Raw genomic sequence first — 18,000 nt, forward strand, 5'->3', positions numbered from 1 at the left:
CCCAATGGATTTTGGATTCCGAAGCAATCTGTCACATTGCAAACCACCCAAAATTCCTCGAGAATCTGGATGAATCCGTTACAGAGAACGTATGGATTGCCAGTGGGCTAAAGGAACGTTCGAATGTCCAGGATACTGGACGGATAAACGTTATTGATGGTTTCGGTTAAGAACGAGCAGTGCAAGGTGAATGTGTTCTGTTCATACCAGAAATGATGTCAAGTTTTATGTCTGTAAAGCGGCTGGTGCAAAGAGGATTTACCATCACATTCGATGCAAGCGGTGCGAGAATCATGAGAGCTGGCAAAACTGTGCGCAACGGCGGAGTCCATTGGAAATTTGTCCGTGCTTCGTGAAACCATCGAGAGTGTATTCACAGCAGTGGCGAGTGTTGACTGTGTCCATGCCTGCCATTAGCGGTTCCTCCATGGGGACTGTGGAGCGGTTTACTCAATGGCTTATAGCATGAAAGTGAAGAGTTACAGTTGTACTGGTCAATGTGGAGTGTGCACTGAAGGAAAGATGCATAGGGTACCATCCCCGAAATGCTTGGTAGTAGCAAATCATTCTCATTGTGCATGTTTCGATGAATCGAGTTTTAAATAGTCAATAACGACGCCGGCCACGTTCTTACAGTCACCAGGGGAAGGGAAGGAATGTTAGTATGATACACGCCGCTCGGAGGCCAGAATGTATATCGTGGTTCCCAAGCGATTATCAAGGAAAGGATAGTTGTTAGTGGGAAGAGGTATGAATCAGGATTCACTGTGATGAGTGATGTGATTAGGAGTTTATCTATTTCTTTCTTTGCATAATAACCATAGATAACAGCTATTACAACCATCATCTCTGGGGGTTTGGACCATGTAATCTGGTTCTCTATAGTTTCAGGTTCTTTTTCGAACAAGCTACTATAGTGATCCGTCATTCGCAGGCGGAGTTTTTGTCATCACGCAGTTTGGAACGAAACCAAAAACTCTGCGGTCGAATAGGACTGGTGAGTGCATCGGTAAGAAATTCAAGGCGTTTCTGAAGCATACTCGACAGCAGAACAGGGTTGCCGAAAGGAAGAACCGATATCTCGCCGAAATGGCCAGGTGCATGCTCATCGATGGAAATCTGAATAAACGCTTCTAGGGAGAGGTGCCGGCTGCTAAGCGAGGTAAGCTGGATAGCTAGACTGGGGTTCGTCGGTTGTAATGGTATATCGAAGGCATACCGTCTGGTGGTCCAGAACCAGTGCAGATAGAAAATTGTTCCATCTATCAGTATTCAGATGAAGAAGCAGTTGAAACTGAGCCACCGTGCGATGCTGTGGTTGGCAGCACGCAGCATGTGGATATCGATTTGCCCCGTAGGTCAACATGATCCAACCTTGGTGTAACTCCTAAGTGGTATGCATGCACAGCAGAAACGTCGGTCCAGTAGGAGCCAAAATCATTAAAGCAATCGCTGTCTTGTCCGGACAGTACCAAGTGGCGTCACGCAATGATGCTTAATTCTAGCGAACGAAACTTGGGATTGGATCGACCTACCGGCTGGGAGACACGCCATGCAAGTGTTCAAACGGAAGCGGGATGAAAAAGGTAATGTATTCCATACAAGGCTAGGTTGGCTGTTCAGGGATTTAGCCAACATTGTGGAACGGACTACGATAAAGTCTTTGCGCTAGTTGTTCGTCATATCACGTTCCGCATCATGATATCCGTTGCAGCGAAGAAAAAGATAAGTGTCAAGTAGTTCGACGTAAAAACGTCGTTTCTGAATGGCAGCCTTGAGGAGATCTTCATCAAGCAACCGCCCGGGATTGTTGTTAGCTGTATGGAAGGTAAGGTATGCCGTTTGAAGCAAAGTTTGTACGGGCTTAAGCATGTGGCTCGTTTTTGGAACCAGCGACTGTACGAGGTGTTGGAAGCAAATTGTAATAAAGGAAAAATGGTAAAACTAAATATGTGAACGGAAATTGTCGATTGTAACGCGCGGGAGGGAAATTGTTCGAATCTTTCGATTAATTCACAAACGCGTTGTTGGGACCGAACACTACTCGGTCCGACGTTACTCTATTCACATTTCCAACCAGACTTTTGTTTCCAGCCCGGTCCCATTTTTTGTCGATTACTTCACACACTTCGATGGGCAACGGCACATTCGAATATTAGGTTTATGGTTTTATGACCAACGAATATTTCACCAGGATGCAATAAAAGGTGATATTCGTGGCTGCAACATTCAGTGACATCGGGAATGAACTGATGTTTCTGTTGATGGAACGAATACTATATCAAAACAAACGTGACGGTGAACCTGCAGTTATATCATTATAGGCACCTTGATAGAAAGAAGTGAAGAATGTCGGTGGAGATATATTGCACTGATTAAATTTGCTTTTCGATTTCAACACGTTCGATCGAAATTTTGCATCTCTGGGTATGATGTGGCTAATGAACGCATCATCGACGCATTGGAGCAATCACTTACCTGGAATTACCGAATCAGCAGCCTAGGCGACGTCGGGTTTTACCTGGCAATCGATGTCGACCGAGATCGGATTAGAGACATTCTCATCAGCCGAAGGAAGTATGTTGAAACGTTGTTCGTTCTGCAAGACGCAAAAGAGTCAATCGTGCCAATCTTGGAGACATTATATCTTGGGCGTACCGCAAACAAACGTGCAACTCACTGTCTACAGCAGAGGCGAAGTTCGTAGCACTTTTCGACGCATCACGAGAAGCGATCTGGTTGCACAGATTATTAGAGGTCTTAAGAGAAAATAAACAAGAGTGATGTTGTTCGAGGACAACCAAAGGACTTCCAACATCTTGAACCCAGTTTGAAGATGTTGGATCCGAAAAGTTAAGTTAAGTCCACTAAATTACATTACCCCAAGAACTTGCAGATGAAAGATACTGTCCCACGGAAACGATGAGAGCTAACCTTCTGACGAAACCGCTTGAACGCGTACCTCTGGAGAAACTTCGACAACAGTGTGGTCTACAGCAGCAGCGATGAGAAGGAGTGTTGTGAGTAACAACGCAGCAAGCAACTTTGACCCGATAGAACAATTGCTTATCAAGTTATTTTTTTTCACTTTGAAATCGACAACCGCTAAATACAGACTTTCAAACTAACGGTTGTTTCCGATTGTTCCACCTTATCCGCCAATATGTTTTATGTTGACAATGCGCACTGTCGTTTCCAGCAGCATAAACATCCAACATACTTTCGTTCAAATCGTTTCATTTTTTTATTTCAGTGTAATTTCTTTAAAAACATTTTTTTCTATTTTTTATAAAAATTTAAACCAACTAAAATTTCCTACATTTTATCCTTTGACCAGAATCTTGTAGGTACATATAATAATTTTTTAATTATAATTTTTCGTAAAAAAAAATAACAGAAAAAAACCTTAGTCTTCTTTTAAGTATTGTATTTTTTTTTTAATTTCAAGTGTGCAAAGTTTTTTAAATAACCAATGTCTTCACACTCACAACGTTTCACTGCAATCTGATATGTTGCTGCCAATGCACAATGGTCCAGGAGATGCGTTTAAGTGGAAATTAGCATTTGGAGCTCGACATTTATTCTCTAGACAAAAACTGTCTTAAACAAAGTTGTTACTCAGGATATAGCGCTCGTTTTTATGTTGTCAAAAATAGGGTGACCAAAATTATCGATGAAATAAAAAATCTAACTTTCTTATCTTTATAGATAGAGGTAAAAATAGTTCAACAATGTTGTAGCTCCAATTATTTGAGACATCTTTGTAGAACAATTTTTTTATCTATTTCTTGAAACAACCGATATAGCGCCTTTTTTTCTAAGTCACGTAAGGGTTACCATAAAAAAACTGTTTTTTGCTCTAACTTCTTTTATGTTTCAAATTTTACATGCAAACTGTCTTCGAAAGACTTTTAGAGCTTACTAATACAAACATTTTTCGATGCAGAACTTGTCAATATCTCAACTTTACTCAAAGTTTTTGATATTGCTTCCCAAAAAACATGCTCTTTTCATTCGTTCGTCATTCTTTCTGGGGCAAACATAAAAAATGTTTGTTGACGGAATTCGAAAGAACAGATTTCAATCTATATAATATGTGATTTTCAAAACTATGTTATTTTTAGTGTTTGAGTAAATTGAAATTGAAATCATGAGTTTTTGGATGAAAACCCATAAATAACTTTGAGCAGGATTAAGATATTGACATATACTGCATCGCAAAATGTTGGTATTGATAGGCTCTAAAGGCGTACGAAAACCATTTTGGTGTAGAATTTTAAATATAAAAGTTAGAGTAAAAAAAACCGTTTTTTCATAGTTACCCTAATGCAACTCAGATAGAAGGCGCTAAAAACAACTTTGTGGGAGATATTTATTTATTAGACAAAAACTGTCTTAGACAAAGTTGTTACATATGATAGAGTGCTCATTTTTATGTTATCAAAAATATGGTGACCAAAATTGTCGATGAAATGAAAAATCTAACTTTCTTATATTTATAGATAGAGATAAGCATAGTTCAACATGTTGTAGCCCCAGTTATTTTAAACAACTTTGTACAACAAAGCTTATTTCTACCTTTTAAAATAATCGATTTAACGCTTTTTTCTAAGTTGTATTAGGGTGACCATGAAAAAACGTGTTTTTTCTGCTTTAACTTTTATATTTCAAATTCTACATCAAAACTGTCTTCGTACGACTTTTAGAGCTTATCAATACCAACATTTTGCGATGCAGAACTCGTCTATACCTTAATCCTGCTCAAAGTTATTGATGGTTTTTTACCCAAAAACTCATGATTTCAATTTTGATTTACTCAAACACAAAAAATAACATAGTTTTGAAAATCACACATCATGTAGGGTGAAATATTCTTATTCAAATGCCGCCAAAAATCTTTGTTTACGTTTGCGCCAGAAAGCATGACAAACAAATGAAAAGAGCATGTTTTTTGGGAAGAAATATCTATAACTTTGAGTAAAGTTGAGATATTGGCAAGTTCTGCACCGAAAAATGTTTGTATTAGTGAGCTCTTGTAAGTGAGCAGTTTGCATGTAAAATTTGAAATATAAAAATTAAAGCAAAAAACAGTTTTTTTCATGGTAACCCTAGCGTGACTTAGAAAAAACGCTCTGTATCGTTTATATCAAGAGATAGAGAAAAACTTTGTTCTACAAAGATGTCTCAAATAATTGGAACTACAACATTGTCGAACTACTTCTATCTATAAAGATAAGAAAGTTAGATTTTTTATTTCATCGACAATTTTGGTCACCCTATTTTTGACAACATAAAAATGAGCGCTCTATTATGAGTAACAACTTTATCTAAGACAGTTTTCATTTAGAGAATAACTGTTGTGCTCTAAATGCTATTTCCATTTGAATGCATCTCCTGGACCATTGTGCAATGGATAGTCGAGTCGAGCATGAAATTCGTCATATTGAATAATCAATTATATCTCCACTTCCAGATCCTCGTGAGGTCAAACTGGTAAAGAAAGAATGTTTTAATCGATGGTATGGGCTTTTTCCCTACTACTTGGCATTGACGCTATCCCGACTGCCGATTCAGTTCATTCTTAACACATTATTTACCGTGCTGGTGTATTGGCTGGCTGGGCTACCAGCTGAGCTGCACCGATACACGCTTTTCATGATCGTTGGCATGATTGTATCTTTATGTGCTGAAGGTTTCGGTCTGTTGATAGGGGCCACCTTCAATGTGATGGTAAGATACATCCGCATCGCAGATTATATTTCCGAAAAATGACAATGCATATTTCTCCCTTTTCAGAATGGTTCTGCAATTGGACCGCTAACGATAGCACCCTTCCTTGGGCTGGCGATCTACGGTTTCGACTTTGCTGCCCAGGTTCCAACAGTCATGCATTGGCTGATGCGCATTTCGTTCATACGCAGTGGCGTTGTGGCCGTCGTGCTCGTGGTTTTCGGCTACAATCGACAACGGTTGGATTGCAATGAGATATATTGCCACTTCGATGATCCTAAAGTGTTACTCAACTACATCCGAGTGCATGATACGTCACTTATGCTCGAGTTGAGTATCTTATTCGCGATGACCCTCTTCTATCGATTGCTGTGCTATCTAAGCTTAAGGAGACGATTTTACCAGTGATAATCGGGACATATCGTAACGCAATGTGATCTATTTTTCGTTTTATTATCTAGGGATTTTTTTCTCATACTCTTTTACTCTGGTAATGTTGGAAGAAGCATAGTTTTAGGAATAGCACTAGTTCAACATTCCACGGGAGAGTAATAGTTGGTAGTAATTTTACTTCAGGGGTGATTTCTTTCCAAAGCACTGGAGCCAGCCAAATGTCAGAAGTAACATATATGTGTTGATCAATTGCTATGTACTTATACAGAGAACAAAAGAGCATTTTATTTGACAATAAAAATCTTTTTAAAAACAACTCACATCATTTTTTACTCCCCAATTTCTCTTTTCGTTTTTTAACGTGTTTTTTCACCTTTGATTTACGTTTCTCAGCCTTCTCATCCTTTACCATCTTTTTGCGAGCCTTCCGCTCTTCAGCGGTTTCGTTCTTGCTGCGTGGGACCGACATATTTCCGCTTTTTCCGTCGTCCTTTTCGTCGTCAGAACTGTCACTGTCAGTTTCCTCTGACAATGATCCTCCGTCGGGATAGTTATCTGAAATATTGATTTGATGATGAATACAGTTCATGTTTATGTCATAGATCTGAATCAAGTATCTACACAAGAACAACTTAATAAAACAAATTCTGGAGTCAAATTGACATTAGGCACCACTTTTTTATGGGTTATCGTACAACTTTGTTCAATTAGGGACGTGCTGCTCATCTTACGGTAGCGCTCCTACTGATCTTTTCTGGAATGTCTCGACAGCAGTTGTTTGGAAAATTCTGCTCATCCGGTGTTGGAAGTTAGAAAAAATTAGAAAAACTTATGACAGGTGAATGTCGAAAACTGAAAATTAGTGGGAAACGATGAATAATAATCAGAATATTTGAAATTATTCAAAAAACTGCCAGCAAAACATTGGTTTTAATTTTATATGTCGATCATTTAAATCGGTCCAGTAGATCAAAAGTTATGAATTTTAGTGTTGGAAAAAAGAGTTTTTGATTTTTCGAACCATTGGTTAATTTTGAAAAATCCTAACTCAGAAACGAAAAAAAGCCTCTCAGGGTTCAACACATGTTATGTGAAAAATCCTCAGCTTTCCAGAAAAAAATATAAAATAAATATAGCGCCTTTGGTCCCCAGACTATGAAAAAAATAAAAAAACGAATACGATCATTAATAACGAGTGCAATATTCGGGTTTCCTGCAAGTATAGTATTTTTTGAAAAAAGACCAGGTGACTGGCTTTAATTTGATATATCGATCATCTGAATCGGTTGTTGAACTAGTTATGAATTTAAAAAAAAGGATTTTTTGGAAAAAGGAGGAAAAAGTTGATTTTTCGGACATCCCTAAAATAAAAATGGCCACCCTAATGAAAAAATAAAAAAATACAAGTCAATTTTTTTGCGATGAAAAACAAAACTACCAACTTTCACGAAAATCTGAGAACCACTATATCGGTTTGGCATGGAATGGCATATATTTGCCTGCAGCTATGTCTTTCGACAGGAAAATTTTATCCTCTCTCTTATTAATAAAATAAATTACGGATCCAAGTGTTTTTCTTTATTAAATGGTTTTATTTAGCTTGCCCTTAATCTGTTTGTATGTTTGTAACGTGTTTGTCTGTAGCGCTGACCCACATTAATAGAAATTTGACTCAACAGAGACCGATTGATCTGAAATTTGGAACACACCTTTATCTCTGTAGTCATTATAAAACTTTATCTCTGTAAACATAATAAAACTATTTCATTATCTTGAAAATTCAAGATGGCGGCCGCTACAAAATGGCGGATCACATATTTTCTCAAAACTTCATCGATATGGGTTTTCCAAAACCACATCAACATGGGTATCAAATGAGAGGGCTTGACTAGTAGAACACAGTAATTTATGAAGAATGCAAATCCAAGATGGCTTCAACTACCAAATGGCGGGCTACATATTTTCTCAAATCCCGATTAATATGGGTATCAAATGAAAGGGCTTGAATAGTAGATCACAGCAGATAATGAAAAACCAAAATCCAAGATGGCCGCAATCACAAAATAGCAAATTACTTCATTAAACGGTTTTATTTAGTTTGAACTGTTTGTGTGTATGTTTGTATGTCTGTAGGGTTGTCCCAAATTAATAAAAACTTGACAAATAGGAACTGAACGAATTTATAAAACTCCTTTATCTCTGTTATCATTTTGAACTGCTTATCTTGAAAAATCCAATTTGGCCGCCGCTACAATATAGCTGATTCCATATCATGCGGGAATTCTCGAGAGTTTTCTTGTACTTTTTATCTGACCGGGAGCGCTAGTTTCATCAGAATTAATTGCTCCATTTCTAAATGATCGAAGCTTTATTATCTATTTTCCGATATTTCGCACTATTTTTAAGTGTAGAAAAAATGGAAACAATCTGGCAATACTATTCGCTCATAGCATTTCTTCCTATCATGAATCATTTCATTTTAAAAAGCCTGGAAAACACTAAACTTGCAAGCCTCTCCTATCAATCCTAAAATTTGTACACCCAATCCTCGAGCCCCCCATTTTATTCTTCGAATCCACCAACCCAAAATCCAAATCCTTCCACTCAACTCTCGACCGTGTCTTTTTCCCGATGTTTCTTTCCCATGTGTCAAGGTCTATCCAGGAAAAACGCCCAGAACTGGCCCGTGGGTTTTTTCCTTTAGCCAAATGAAAAATCTTTAAAAGTCTTGCAGATCACGAAAGATCTGGACAGATATACCTCCATGACTGAAATTTCAAAGGTTAAACCACTGACTGTTTTCGATCAGCATTTCACAATTGAATACCGCGTTTACAATCCCTCTTCTAGTAGGATTGAAATTAAAAATTTTCTCTCATTCTTATTTCATATAAAAAAGTATAGAATAAATTCAAATTCAACTTGCTAAAAAAACCTACCTGATACAGTAAAACATCGCTTGTTGGCTTTTTTCAATCTCTTTCTGGAGCATAATATTGTTCCGGATGACTTAAGAGAAGTACAAATTATGGCCGTTCAAAAACCCGGAAAACATGTGTCCGAATTTTGCTAGATATATTTTGTCGCAATATAGGATTTAGAAAATTCCCTTTCAGACACGAGGGAAATAACCCAATGTTTTGCTGGCATTTTTTGAATAATTTCAAATATTCTGAGTATGAATATTTCGAATATTTGAATATTTCCCACTAATTTTCTAATATCTTTCAAAAAAGACTATCTAATTGGCTTTAATTTTATGTGTCGATCATCTGAATCGGTCTAGTAGTTCAAAAGTTATGAATTTTTGTGTTGGAAAAAAAAGGAAAAAATTGATTTGGTTTTTAGTTAATATGTTTATTTAAGAATTCGACTACTTTAAACTTATGTAACTGAGCCTGTAAATATAAACAAAATAATTAAAAAAGGCCTGTAAAAATAAACGAAATAATAAAAGTATCTGAGGTATTTAGAACCCAGACGGGTGTAATCACTGTGGTTCTGCTTGGCGATTTCAATCAACCACGCTTGGTTTGGTTAGAAACGAACAACGGAGAATATGCTTCTGTGGATCCGTCGCAGTCATGTATCAATATGGCCAGCCAAGTTCTCCTCGACAATATATCATTTCATGCACTGCGACAACGCAACTTGATTCGCAATTGCTCGAATCGTATACTTGACCTCATCTTCTCGAATGGCACGCTCGTGAGCAACGGTTCCGTATCCGTTACCCGGGAACCGATAGTTCCGATTGATCGCTATCATCCTGCCTTAATTTATTCTGTGGAATGCAAACCGCCTGTCCAGTATGAAGAAGCTTATGACTTCAAAAGACTCGACTTCCGCCGAGCTGATTACGACGCTCTGAACCAATTACTATCACAAGTAGATTGGTCGGAAGTTTTCCAATCCCTTGATGTCGCCACCAACAGCTTCAACCATATTCTTATGAGTTGCATAACACAGACTGTGCCACGTAGCAGACCACCAAGAAATCCCGCATGGTCTAATGATCGTCTTCGAACACTACGCAAAAGGCGCGTCAAATTTTGGAAACTCTTCTGCCGCCAAAGATGTCCCATCCTTAAACGTCAATTCAATGAGGCCAGTCGAATATATCGTGGATACAATCGCTTTCTATACAAACGTTACGTTAAGAGAAGACAGGACGATCTTCGCCGAAATCCAAAACGGTTCTGGAGTTTTGTAAATTCTAAACGCAAAGAGTTCGGGCTGCCAACCGTTATGCATCTTGGAGATTCGTCGGTCAAAACTCCACAAGCGAAGTGCGACCTATTCGCGCAACATTTTAAAAGTGTTTTCGTGGATAGTATTCCTACTGAGGACGAAAAGACAACAGCGATCAATGGAACCCTTAGAGACGTTATTGATTTCGACGTTTTCGAAATTACCGAAGAGATGGTAGAGTCTGCGATAAATAAAATCAAGTTCTCCTACAATCCCGGGCCGGATAAGATTCCCTCTTGCGTTTTTAAGAGATGCAAGACCTTGGTACTACGACCTCTTCAAATTATTTTCAATCGCTCTCTCCAACAACAAAAACTTCCGACTGTCTGGAAATCGTCATATATGATTCCTATGTTCAAGAAGGGCGACAAAACCGACATTTCGAACTACCGTGGCATAACATCGTTGTCGGCGGGATCAAAATGTCTAGAATCTATTGTGAATGCTGTCTTGTTTAGTTCATGCAGAAGCTACATTAGTGCTTTCCAGCACGGATTTTATCCAAAGCGATCAGTAGAGAGTAATCTTTGCGAATTCACTTCGACTTGCATCGGTGCGATGAACGACGGATTACAGGTGGATGCAGTGTACACGGATATCAAAGCTGCTTTCGACACCGTAAATCACGAAATCCTACTGGCTAAACTATTTCGACTCGGAGTTTCGGAGAGAATGTGCAACTGGCTTCATTCGTATCTGCGCAACAGGCAACTTTGCGTCAAAACTGGATCCTGTGAATCGGCGCTTTTCTCGCCACGTTCTGGTGTACCACAAGGCAGTAATCTAGGTCCATTGCTGTTCACACTGTACTTCAATGATGTGGTAACTCCTCTGCGAAACGGTGGGCTACTGATTTATGCTGACGATCTTAAAATTTTTCTAATTGTTCAAAATGAAGCTGACTGCAGAGAGCTGCAGGAGCTCTTGGATCGTTTTGTGTATTGGTGCACTATAAACTTTCTCGAAGTGAGTGTCGCTAAATGTTCGATTATAACCTTCCGGAGATGTAAAAGGCCTATCATATACAACTACACCATTCGTGGAGAACTACTTGAACGCATCGAGAAAGTTAAGGATCTTGGAGTGTTATTGGATTATCGACTCTCTTTCAAACTGCAATACACAGCTATAATTGATAAAGCCAATCGTCAATTAGGGTTTACCTTAAAAGTCGCCGAAGGTTTTGTTGATCCCTTGTGTTTGCGTGCTCTCTACTGTTCGCTAGTCAGGCCAATTCTGGAGTATGCATCTGTCGTTTGGTGTCCATTTGAAGCAGTGTGGATTGCGAGAATTGAGCCCGTGCAAAGGAGATTTGTGAGATTTGTGATAACATGCCTTGGCGTGACCCGATGAATCTCCCACCTTACGAGGATCGATGCGCGCTGTTGCATATTGAACCCCTTCAAATTCGGCGTGCTATCAATCAAGCTGTATTCGGAGCGAAGATCCTACGGGCTGAAATTGACAGTACTGAGCTACTGGGTCGCATGCGCATATATGCACCTGAACGAGTTCTGCGATCTAGGCAAATTATCCAAGCTACACGCAGGAATACCCGATATGGCTCACACGATCCAATTAATTTTGTTTGTAGACGTCTTCATGTAGCATACAATTTGTTTGATTTTAATGTGTCTACTTGTACATTTCGTCAACGTTTATTTTCCGCGTGTCCATTTTAATTTATGTAGTAAGTTTCATAAAGACCTTGATGTCAAATGATTATTATTATTTATTCAAGACAATAAAGACAATAAATGGCGCAAAGCGGTCAAAGTTTGAGTTTTGAAAATCGAAAAATTACCCCCCTTGGGTGCAAATGAAAAGGAAATCGGGGTTTTCGAAAAAAAAAAATTATGTCAAATGTCTTAAAATTGCAATAATCGTCGAGACTTACAGTTATCTCGAAATACTTTGTTGGTAAAAAAAAATGTTTTTTTTGGTAGGGGAGAGGGAAGCAAGATGACGAATCGGTATTTTGACCCGTTGTAATGAAGGTAGCGCCACCTACTTTTTACTGAAGATGCATCATAACAAGGCCAAACTTTGTACTCAGTAACTCTGACGAAAACGTTATCACAAAAAAGTGAAAGATAAAAATGAGAAAAATCGTGATTTTGTAATTTTTTTCGAGAAAAGTTAAAATTTCAAAATAATTTTATTCTTGATAAAGGTACTCTATTGTACATAATCTGTTTGTTTCCGGCGAGTTTCAATCATGAATTTTTTTCAGCTAAATTTTTTTTATTGAAAAAGTCGCTTGGGGGCAAGTTGGCGAACTGCAACATTATGTTAATTTTTGGTTTTTTATTGCAGATGGTTAGAACTTATAAGCGAAAAAGAGACCAATATTGGTCGGACACCAGTGTGGAGAATGTTATGAAAGCTATAGAAGAATGGGTGTCTGTTATGTGTGCTTCAAAACAGTTCGGTGTGCCAGAACCAACTTTGGACGCTATCGACGAAAATATCCAGACATGGAGGTTAGATTTTCAATTCAGCATTTGCTTTTCCATGTTCTCTAAGCAAGAAATATTAAATCTGTATCAATTTCAGGATACGTCGTCCAATAAAGGCCGCTTTAAAGCCACATTCAGGTCCAGCTTCGAAGAATTGCCTATTCGTTTGCGGTTAGAAATGGCATAGAGCACCCTTTCAAAGGAACATGCGCTGGACGGACATGGGTTGAAATGTTTATGAAGGCTCATAAGCTATCTTTGAGAGCCAGAAAATACCTCAGCTGCTCGATTAATGGCGTTCAATAAAGAAAATTGTCACTTATTTTTTCGAACATTGGGAGATATACGAGCTCAGTATCGTTTTCCTGTGTGTGACATTTACAGTGTTGATGAAAATGGCATTTCCACTGTTAACCAAAGATAAATAAATAATTGTTATTACATTTTGTTGATTTTTAGGTGACCAAACCATATTCGCCCACTTGCCTCCAGGCATTCGCCATCTTGTCTCCACGTGGAGGCAAGATGGCGAATTCGACGCTTTTTGCGCAAGCAAGTTTTTTAGTTTTTTTTTTTTTTGCCCATCCAATAGATGATATGATAGAAAACACTTCAGGCTATATGAGTCAGCATCAACATTAAAAAAATAATTCCAAGATCCAGGGCTCGTCAAAGCTTAACGTCGCCAACTTGCCTCCCTCTCCCCTACTTGGTCGTTTTTTCGCCTGAAAAATCGATTTTTTACAAAAATTAATTTGAGATAACTGTAAATCTCGATGTGTCATGCAATTTTAAGACATGTGAAATCAATTTTTTTCTTAAAAACCCTGATTTCTGGTGATTTTTCGGTTTAAAAAAAAAATTAATTTTAACGTTTGTGACACCATTAAATGAAGTCCGAATGAGCTAATATTTTGCATTCGGTATTACGTACAAATCAACATGTCGTAGCAAGTTCCGAATGAAAAATCGAGATAATTATTTTTATTGGCACCCAAAACCATACTTTTCGTTTCGTACTCCGAAAACAAACTAAGTCCCAAAGTGCCGATTTTTCACAAAAAAAAATCTGGATGACACTAGATCTCGACGTATCATGCAATTTTAAGACATTTTACATCAATTGTCATTTTTTTAAAACCCCTATTTCCTGTACTCCCCCCTTGGGTGATTTTTCGATTTTCAAAAAACTCAAACCGCTTTGCGCCACTCTCCCTTAAGTCCGATTGAGCTGAAATTCGGCATAAGGTGTTTTTCGAGGTGGTGGACATTTTGTATAGGATAACTTTTTGAAATTTTAGGGTCGATTTTTTCTCATACATTCATTGGCACCCTGGTGACCCCCTATATAAAAATCAAAGACGTAGCCCTACGTCAAACAAAATTATTCGAAAACACCATTTTCATGTAACATTCTCTGCTATCGAATCCAGAGCCGATTCCATTCTATACTCATTCTATACTCGCTTCAGAATCACAACAATCACAATTTCCTAGCGGGCATCGGCTCATATACAGCTTGTATGATTTCAATAGACTGTTTTCATAGCTATTCTTATGCTATCGACACAAGTTTATCAGGTCAATAAGTAACAAATATCACTTGTAGACATTTCTTTCGAATAAAATGATTACCATACCACTTCGTTGAGCCGGCAAAGTGGTATTAAGGCTCAAAATATTGTTTCTACAATGCAACGCTTCCGTTTTCGAAACTTTGAACCTACACCATTGCGAGGGCTTTCGCACCCGGTGCAGTTAATGTAGGGTTGTTTCTGCACCCTTAAATGCGGATACCCGGGGCGGTCCGCACCCCCAGTCGACGCCACTGCGTCCCAGTATAGAAATGATAGATGTAGTCCTACGTTAAGAAAATTCATATTTTTCCGAACGCGGAAGCGTGATCGAAAACGCTCCAAAGATACAGGAAGCCTTCTAGAGCCAAAGTGATTCGAAAGGGGTTTTCAAGATGTTCATAATGGTGCTCATTTTACCTCGCTATTATCACGAATCATTCCTAATTACATTGCTTGACACACACATCTATCTGGATAGTGACTATTACTTTGTACGAAGAACAAAATTGTGAATCCCAAACCAAAAACTAAGCAAAAAGTCTCGATAAAAATAGGTTCCTGAAAACACTAAATCGAAACCAAATTGCCGTACCTTTCCGATCTGCGTCTGCCTTGCCGCTGGGTTCCTTACTCTGCAGAATTTCAGGCTCATCTGCTACCCGCAAATTAGAGTCCAGACCAGTGATTGTTTTATACACCAAGTCGTCTTTGTTCTTTTTCTCGAAAATATCCCGCTCAACTTCATTGACATCGTGCAGGGTTTTAGGAATGAAGATTTGCTTAAACACAGCCTCCTCCAGCTTTTGTTGCTCCGTGAATTCGTCGAAGCTTCGATGTGCGATTTTTTCGGACATTTTTTCCAAGCAATCCTCTATGTTAGTCTCATTTATGGTCGGATCCGTAATGAAGTCGAACAGTTCTTTGACCGTCATCACGGAGACATCTTTTTTGCGGAAGAAATCTGTTATGTTGGTGCAATCTTTCCGTAAAAATTCCAACGCGTGAGGATGCTCATGCTCAACCGATTGAGACACGTCGATGATAACGATTTTTCCCTCGTGATAGAGCAGATTGAACTCGGACAAATCAGCGTGTACTAATTTACACTTGTTGTACATGGTCCACATCATTTCAACGGAGTCACGATATAATTCGCATGCCTTGGAGCTGCTCAGTTCCACATCTTTGAGCTTAGGGGCAGGCCAGCCTTCTTTCCCAATAAACTCCATCACGAGCACATGGCTACGGAGCAGTATGGGCTCCGGTACGGGAAGGTTACATTTCTTCATTCGAACCAAATTTCGCATTTCCTTTTCCGCCCACGTTCTCACCATTTTTCTCGGATTATGTTTACTGTAACCATGGCGGAATCGGAACTCGCCAGTCACGTACTTATCTCGGTCTTTGAAAATCAGAATTGATGTTTTGAATATTTTAATGGCATAATCCATTCCGGTCTTAGCAGTAGCATGGTAAACATTGGCTTCTTTGCCAGTGGAAATACAACCGTTTATCTCACAAATCATGTCACGGTTCAGTAGCTTGAACAGAATCATTCTAGTTCTTGGATCCATAACTTGCTCCGCAGTCGCTCGATCTTGTTTATCTTTGCTTCGTAACCGATCACTGTCGGCCTTTCGTTGGGTTTCAATCAATGTATTCTTGGCATGATTTGGAAGTGCTGTTGGTCCTTCATATTTCTCTACATTTATTTTATGTGTATACTTTTTAAACAGCGCATCAGCAGGTTGAAAATTTGATATCTTCTGACTGGAATTCTGGGCATTAGTATGCGACTGTTTCACGACATTTGCATACTGATTTTTGCGCACATTATCTACATCTAAACAGTAAAGTTCATCATTACTGTCACTGTAATCATCTTCATCATCCTGGTCCTGGATTTCTTCATATTGTCGGGAAGTGGTGAATATGGCATCAGCAATAGCCATTTCTGCCGATTGAATCGGTTGTATGTCATCTTCACTTTCTTCATTAGCTGTATCTATCCGCTTAAGATCAATAATATTTAAAGAGATGGTTACATCGTCCAACGCATCTTCAAACTGCCCGGCACTCATATCTGGAGCTAATCAAAGACGAAATAATCAACAAATTAAAAATTTTAAAATCTAGTCACAAATGATGAACTATTCGATCGGAACATACGAAAATCTTCAATCACTATTGTAGCACGCGGTTTTGTTTTTGTTTTCTTCCCACTGGCTGACAAATACACTACGAATCGATGCGTTGTCAAATTCATCCATGATAACCGAGGACACCAAGGCTTTGTTCAACAGGTTGAATATAATTTCGAATATTTTTTTTCAATGTGTTACAATGTTTTTTTGGTTCCTACAGTTTCGATTCATTTTAGTATCGATTGTTCACAATTGACGGATCTACGATTTGCAACCAGATGGCGCAGCGAGTAAAATGATGATGTTTTGTTTTTTTTTGGTTTGAAATTCGTTAACTTTAAAGGAAAAATCCGAATTTTTCTTCAATATTCCCGGTTTCAAGTATTCTTCATACGCTGAGAATGTTAGAAAATTATCATTTTACATTATTTCATTGATAACATATAAAGAATGATTTGCTATAAGTGTTGTAGTTTACATTTTTTACTAGGCAAACGAAGGATGGCATATGTTGCGCTTCAAATATTGTTGATCTTCCTCGTATCGGCCGAACGGAATCCCCTGCATAATCAATTAGATTAACCAACTTAATGTGATATCGATTGCATCGCATGGGAGGCGATCTGGCGTAGTGATAACATCCATACCTCTCACGCCAAAGGTCACGTGCAGAGTTGCCATAATAAAATCTGTGTTTTTGGTCTCAAAAAATCTTTTTATCTGTGTTTTTTCTCAGAAAATCTGTATCGGAATCTGTATTTTCATTACAGTTGTTTGTCTGTTTGTCTGCCACCACAGCAAAGAAGTATACTAATATTATAATTTATGCAACAATATACCAGTTCACACTTTTTCTAAACAAAAATAATGTAATAATAATAATGTCTTGTGAACTTATTTTTTAACCAAAACGTTGCTTCTATGAATAATAGATAACGGTACTCAGTATAAACAAAAATTGTTATTCCTGCTTGAGGAAATGATTAATGGGAAACTCCATGTATTGTGGCACTGTGTAGTTGTAGCGAGCATTGTTCTGTATGTTCAAACAGATAAATAAAAGGCAAAAGACGCTAAACTAATTATTTTTGTGATATATGCGAAAGATATCAGACAAAGAAGAATTATGGCAAATATTTTTGAAACATGAAAATAAAAACATTGTTTAGTAAATATTTAACAGAAGTTTACAAAAAATTAATTGAATCTTATTCATCTTTCATAATCTCGCATGTAAAAAATGGGACCAGTACGACACACATGTCGTAATTTAATACGACCGCAAAGGGGTTATATTTATTGGCATAGTTATTATGAAATTGACGAATGAATGATTGTTGAATGTTTACGTGAATAAAGGGTGTGCAAATTGCATCACAGAAAAAACGCTGTAGAAATTCGCCCAGTAGACCGTTCCTTTTGAAAATTTTAGACAGTAAAATAAAA

General features: G+C 38.1%; 2 protein-coding genes across 3 annotated transcripts in view; one reads left to right on the top strand and one right to left on the bottom strand.

Moving 5' to 3' along the window:
• Positions 1-6,439, top strand: part of LOC129768328 (ATP-binding cassette subfamily G member 4) — a 114,018-nt gene extending 107,579 nt beyond the window's left edge. For both annotated transcript variants that reach the window (XM_055769902.1, XM_055769899.1), the window contains 2 exons: positions 5,474-5,730; positions 5,797-6,439. In XM_055769902.1, coding sequence (XP_055625877.1) covers positions 5,474-5,730; positions 5,797-6,138 — 599 coding nt within the window. In that variant the 3' untranslated portion in view covers positions 6,139-6,439. The remainder of the gene's footprint in view (positions 1-5,473; positions 5,731-5,796) is intronic.
• On the bottom strand, positions 6,345-16,649 carry LOC129768329 (serine/threonine-protein kinase RIO1). Its single transcript, XM_055769903.1, has 3 exons — positions 16,580-16,649; positions 15,003-16,499; positions 6,345-6,678 (listed from the first exon to the last, which is right to left on the bottom strand). The coding sequence occupies exons 2-3, from the start codon at positions 16,489-16,491 to the stop codon at positions 6,446-6,448; spliced, it is 1,722 nt and encodes a 573-aa protein (XP_055625878.1). The 5' UTR covers positions 16,492-16,499; positions 16,580-16,649; the 3' UTR covers positions 6,345-6,445.
• Positions 16,650-18,000: the final 1,351 nt, after the last annotated feature.

Source organism: Toxorhynchites rutilus, chromosome 2, assembly GCF_029784135.1.
Source record: "Toxorhynchites rutilus septentrionalis strain SRP chromosome 2, ASM2978413v1, whole genome shotgun sequence".
Classification (NCBI taxonomy): domain Eukaryota; kingdom Metazoa; phylum Arthropoda; class Insecta; order Diptera; family Culicidae; genus Toxorhynchites; species Toxorhynchites rutilus.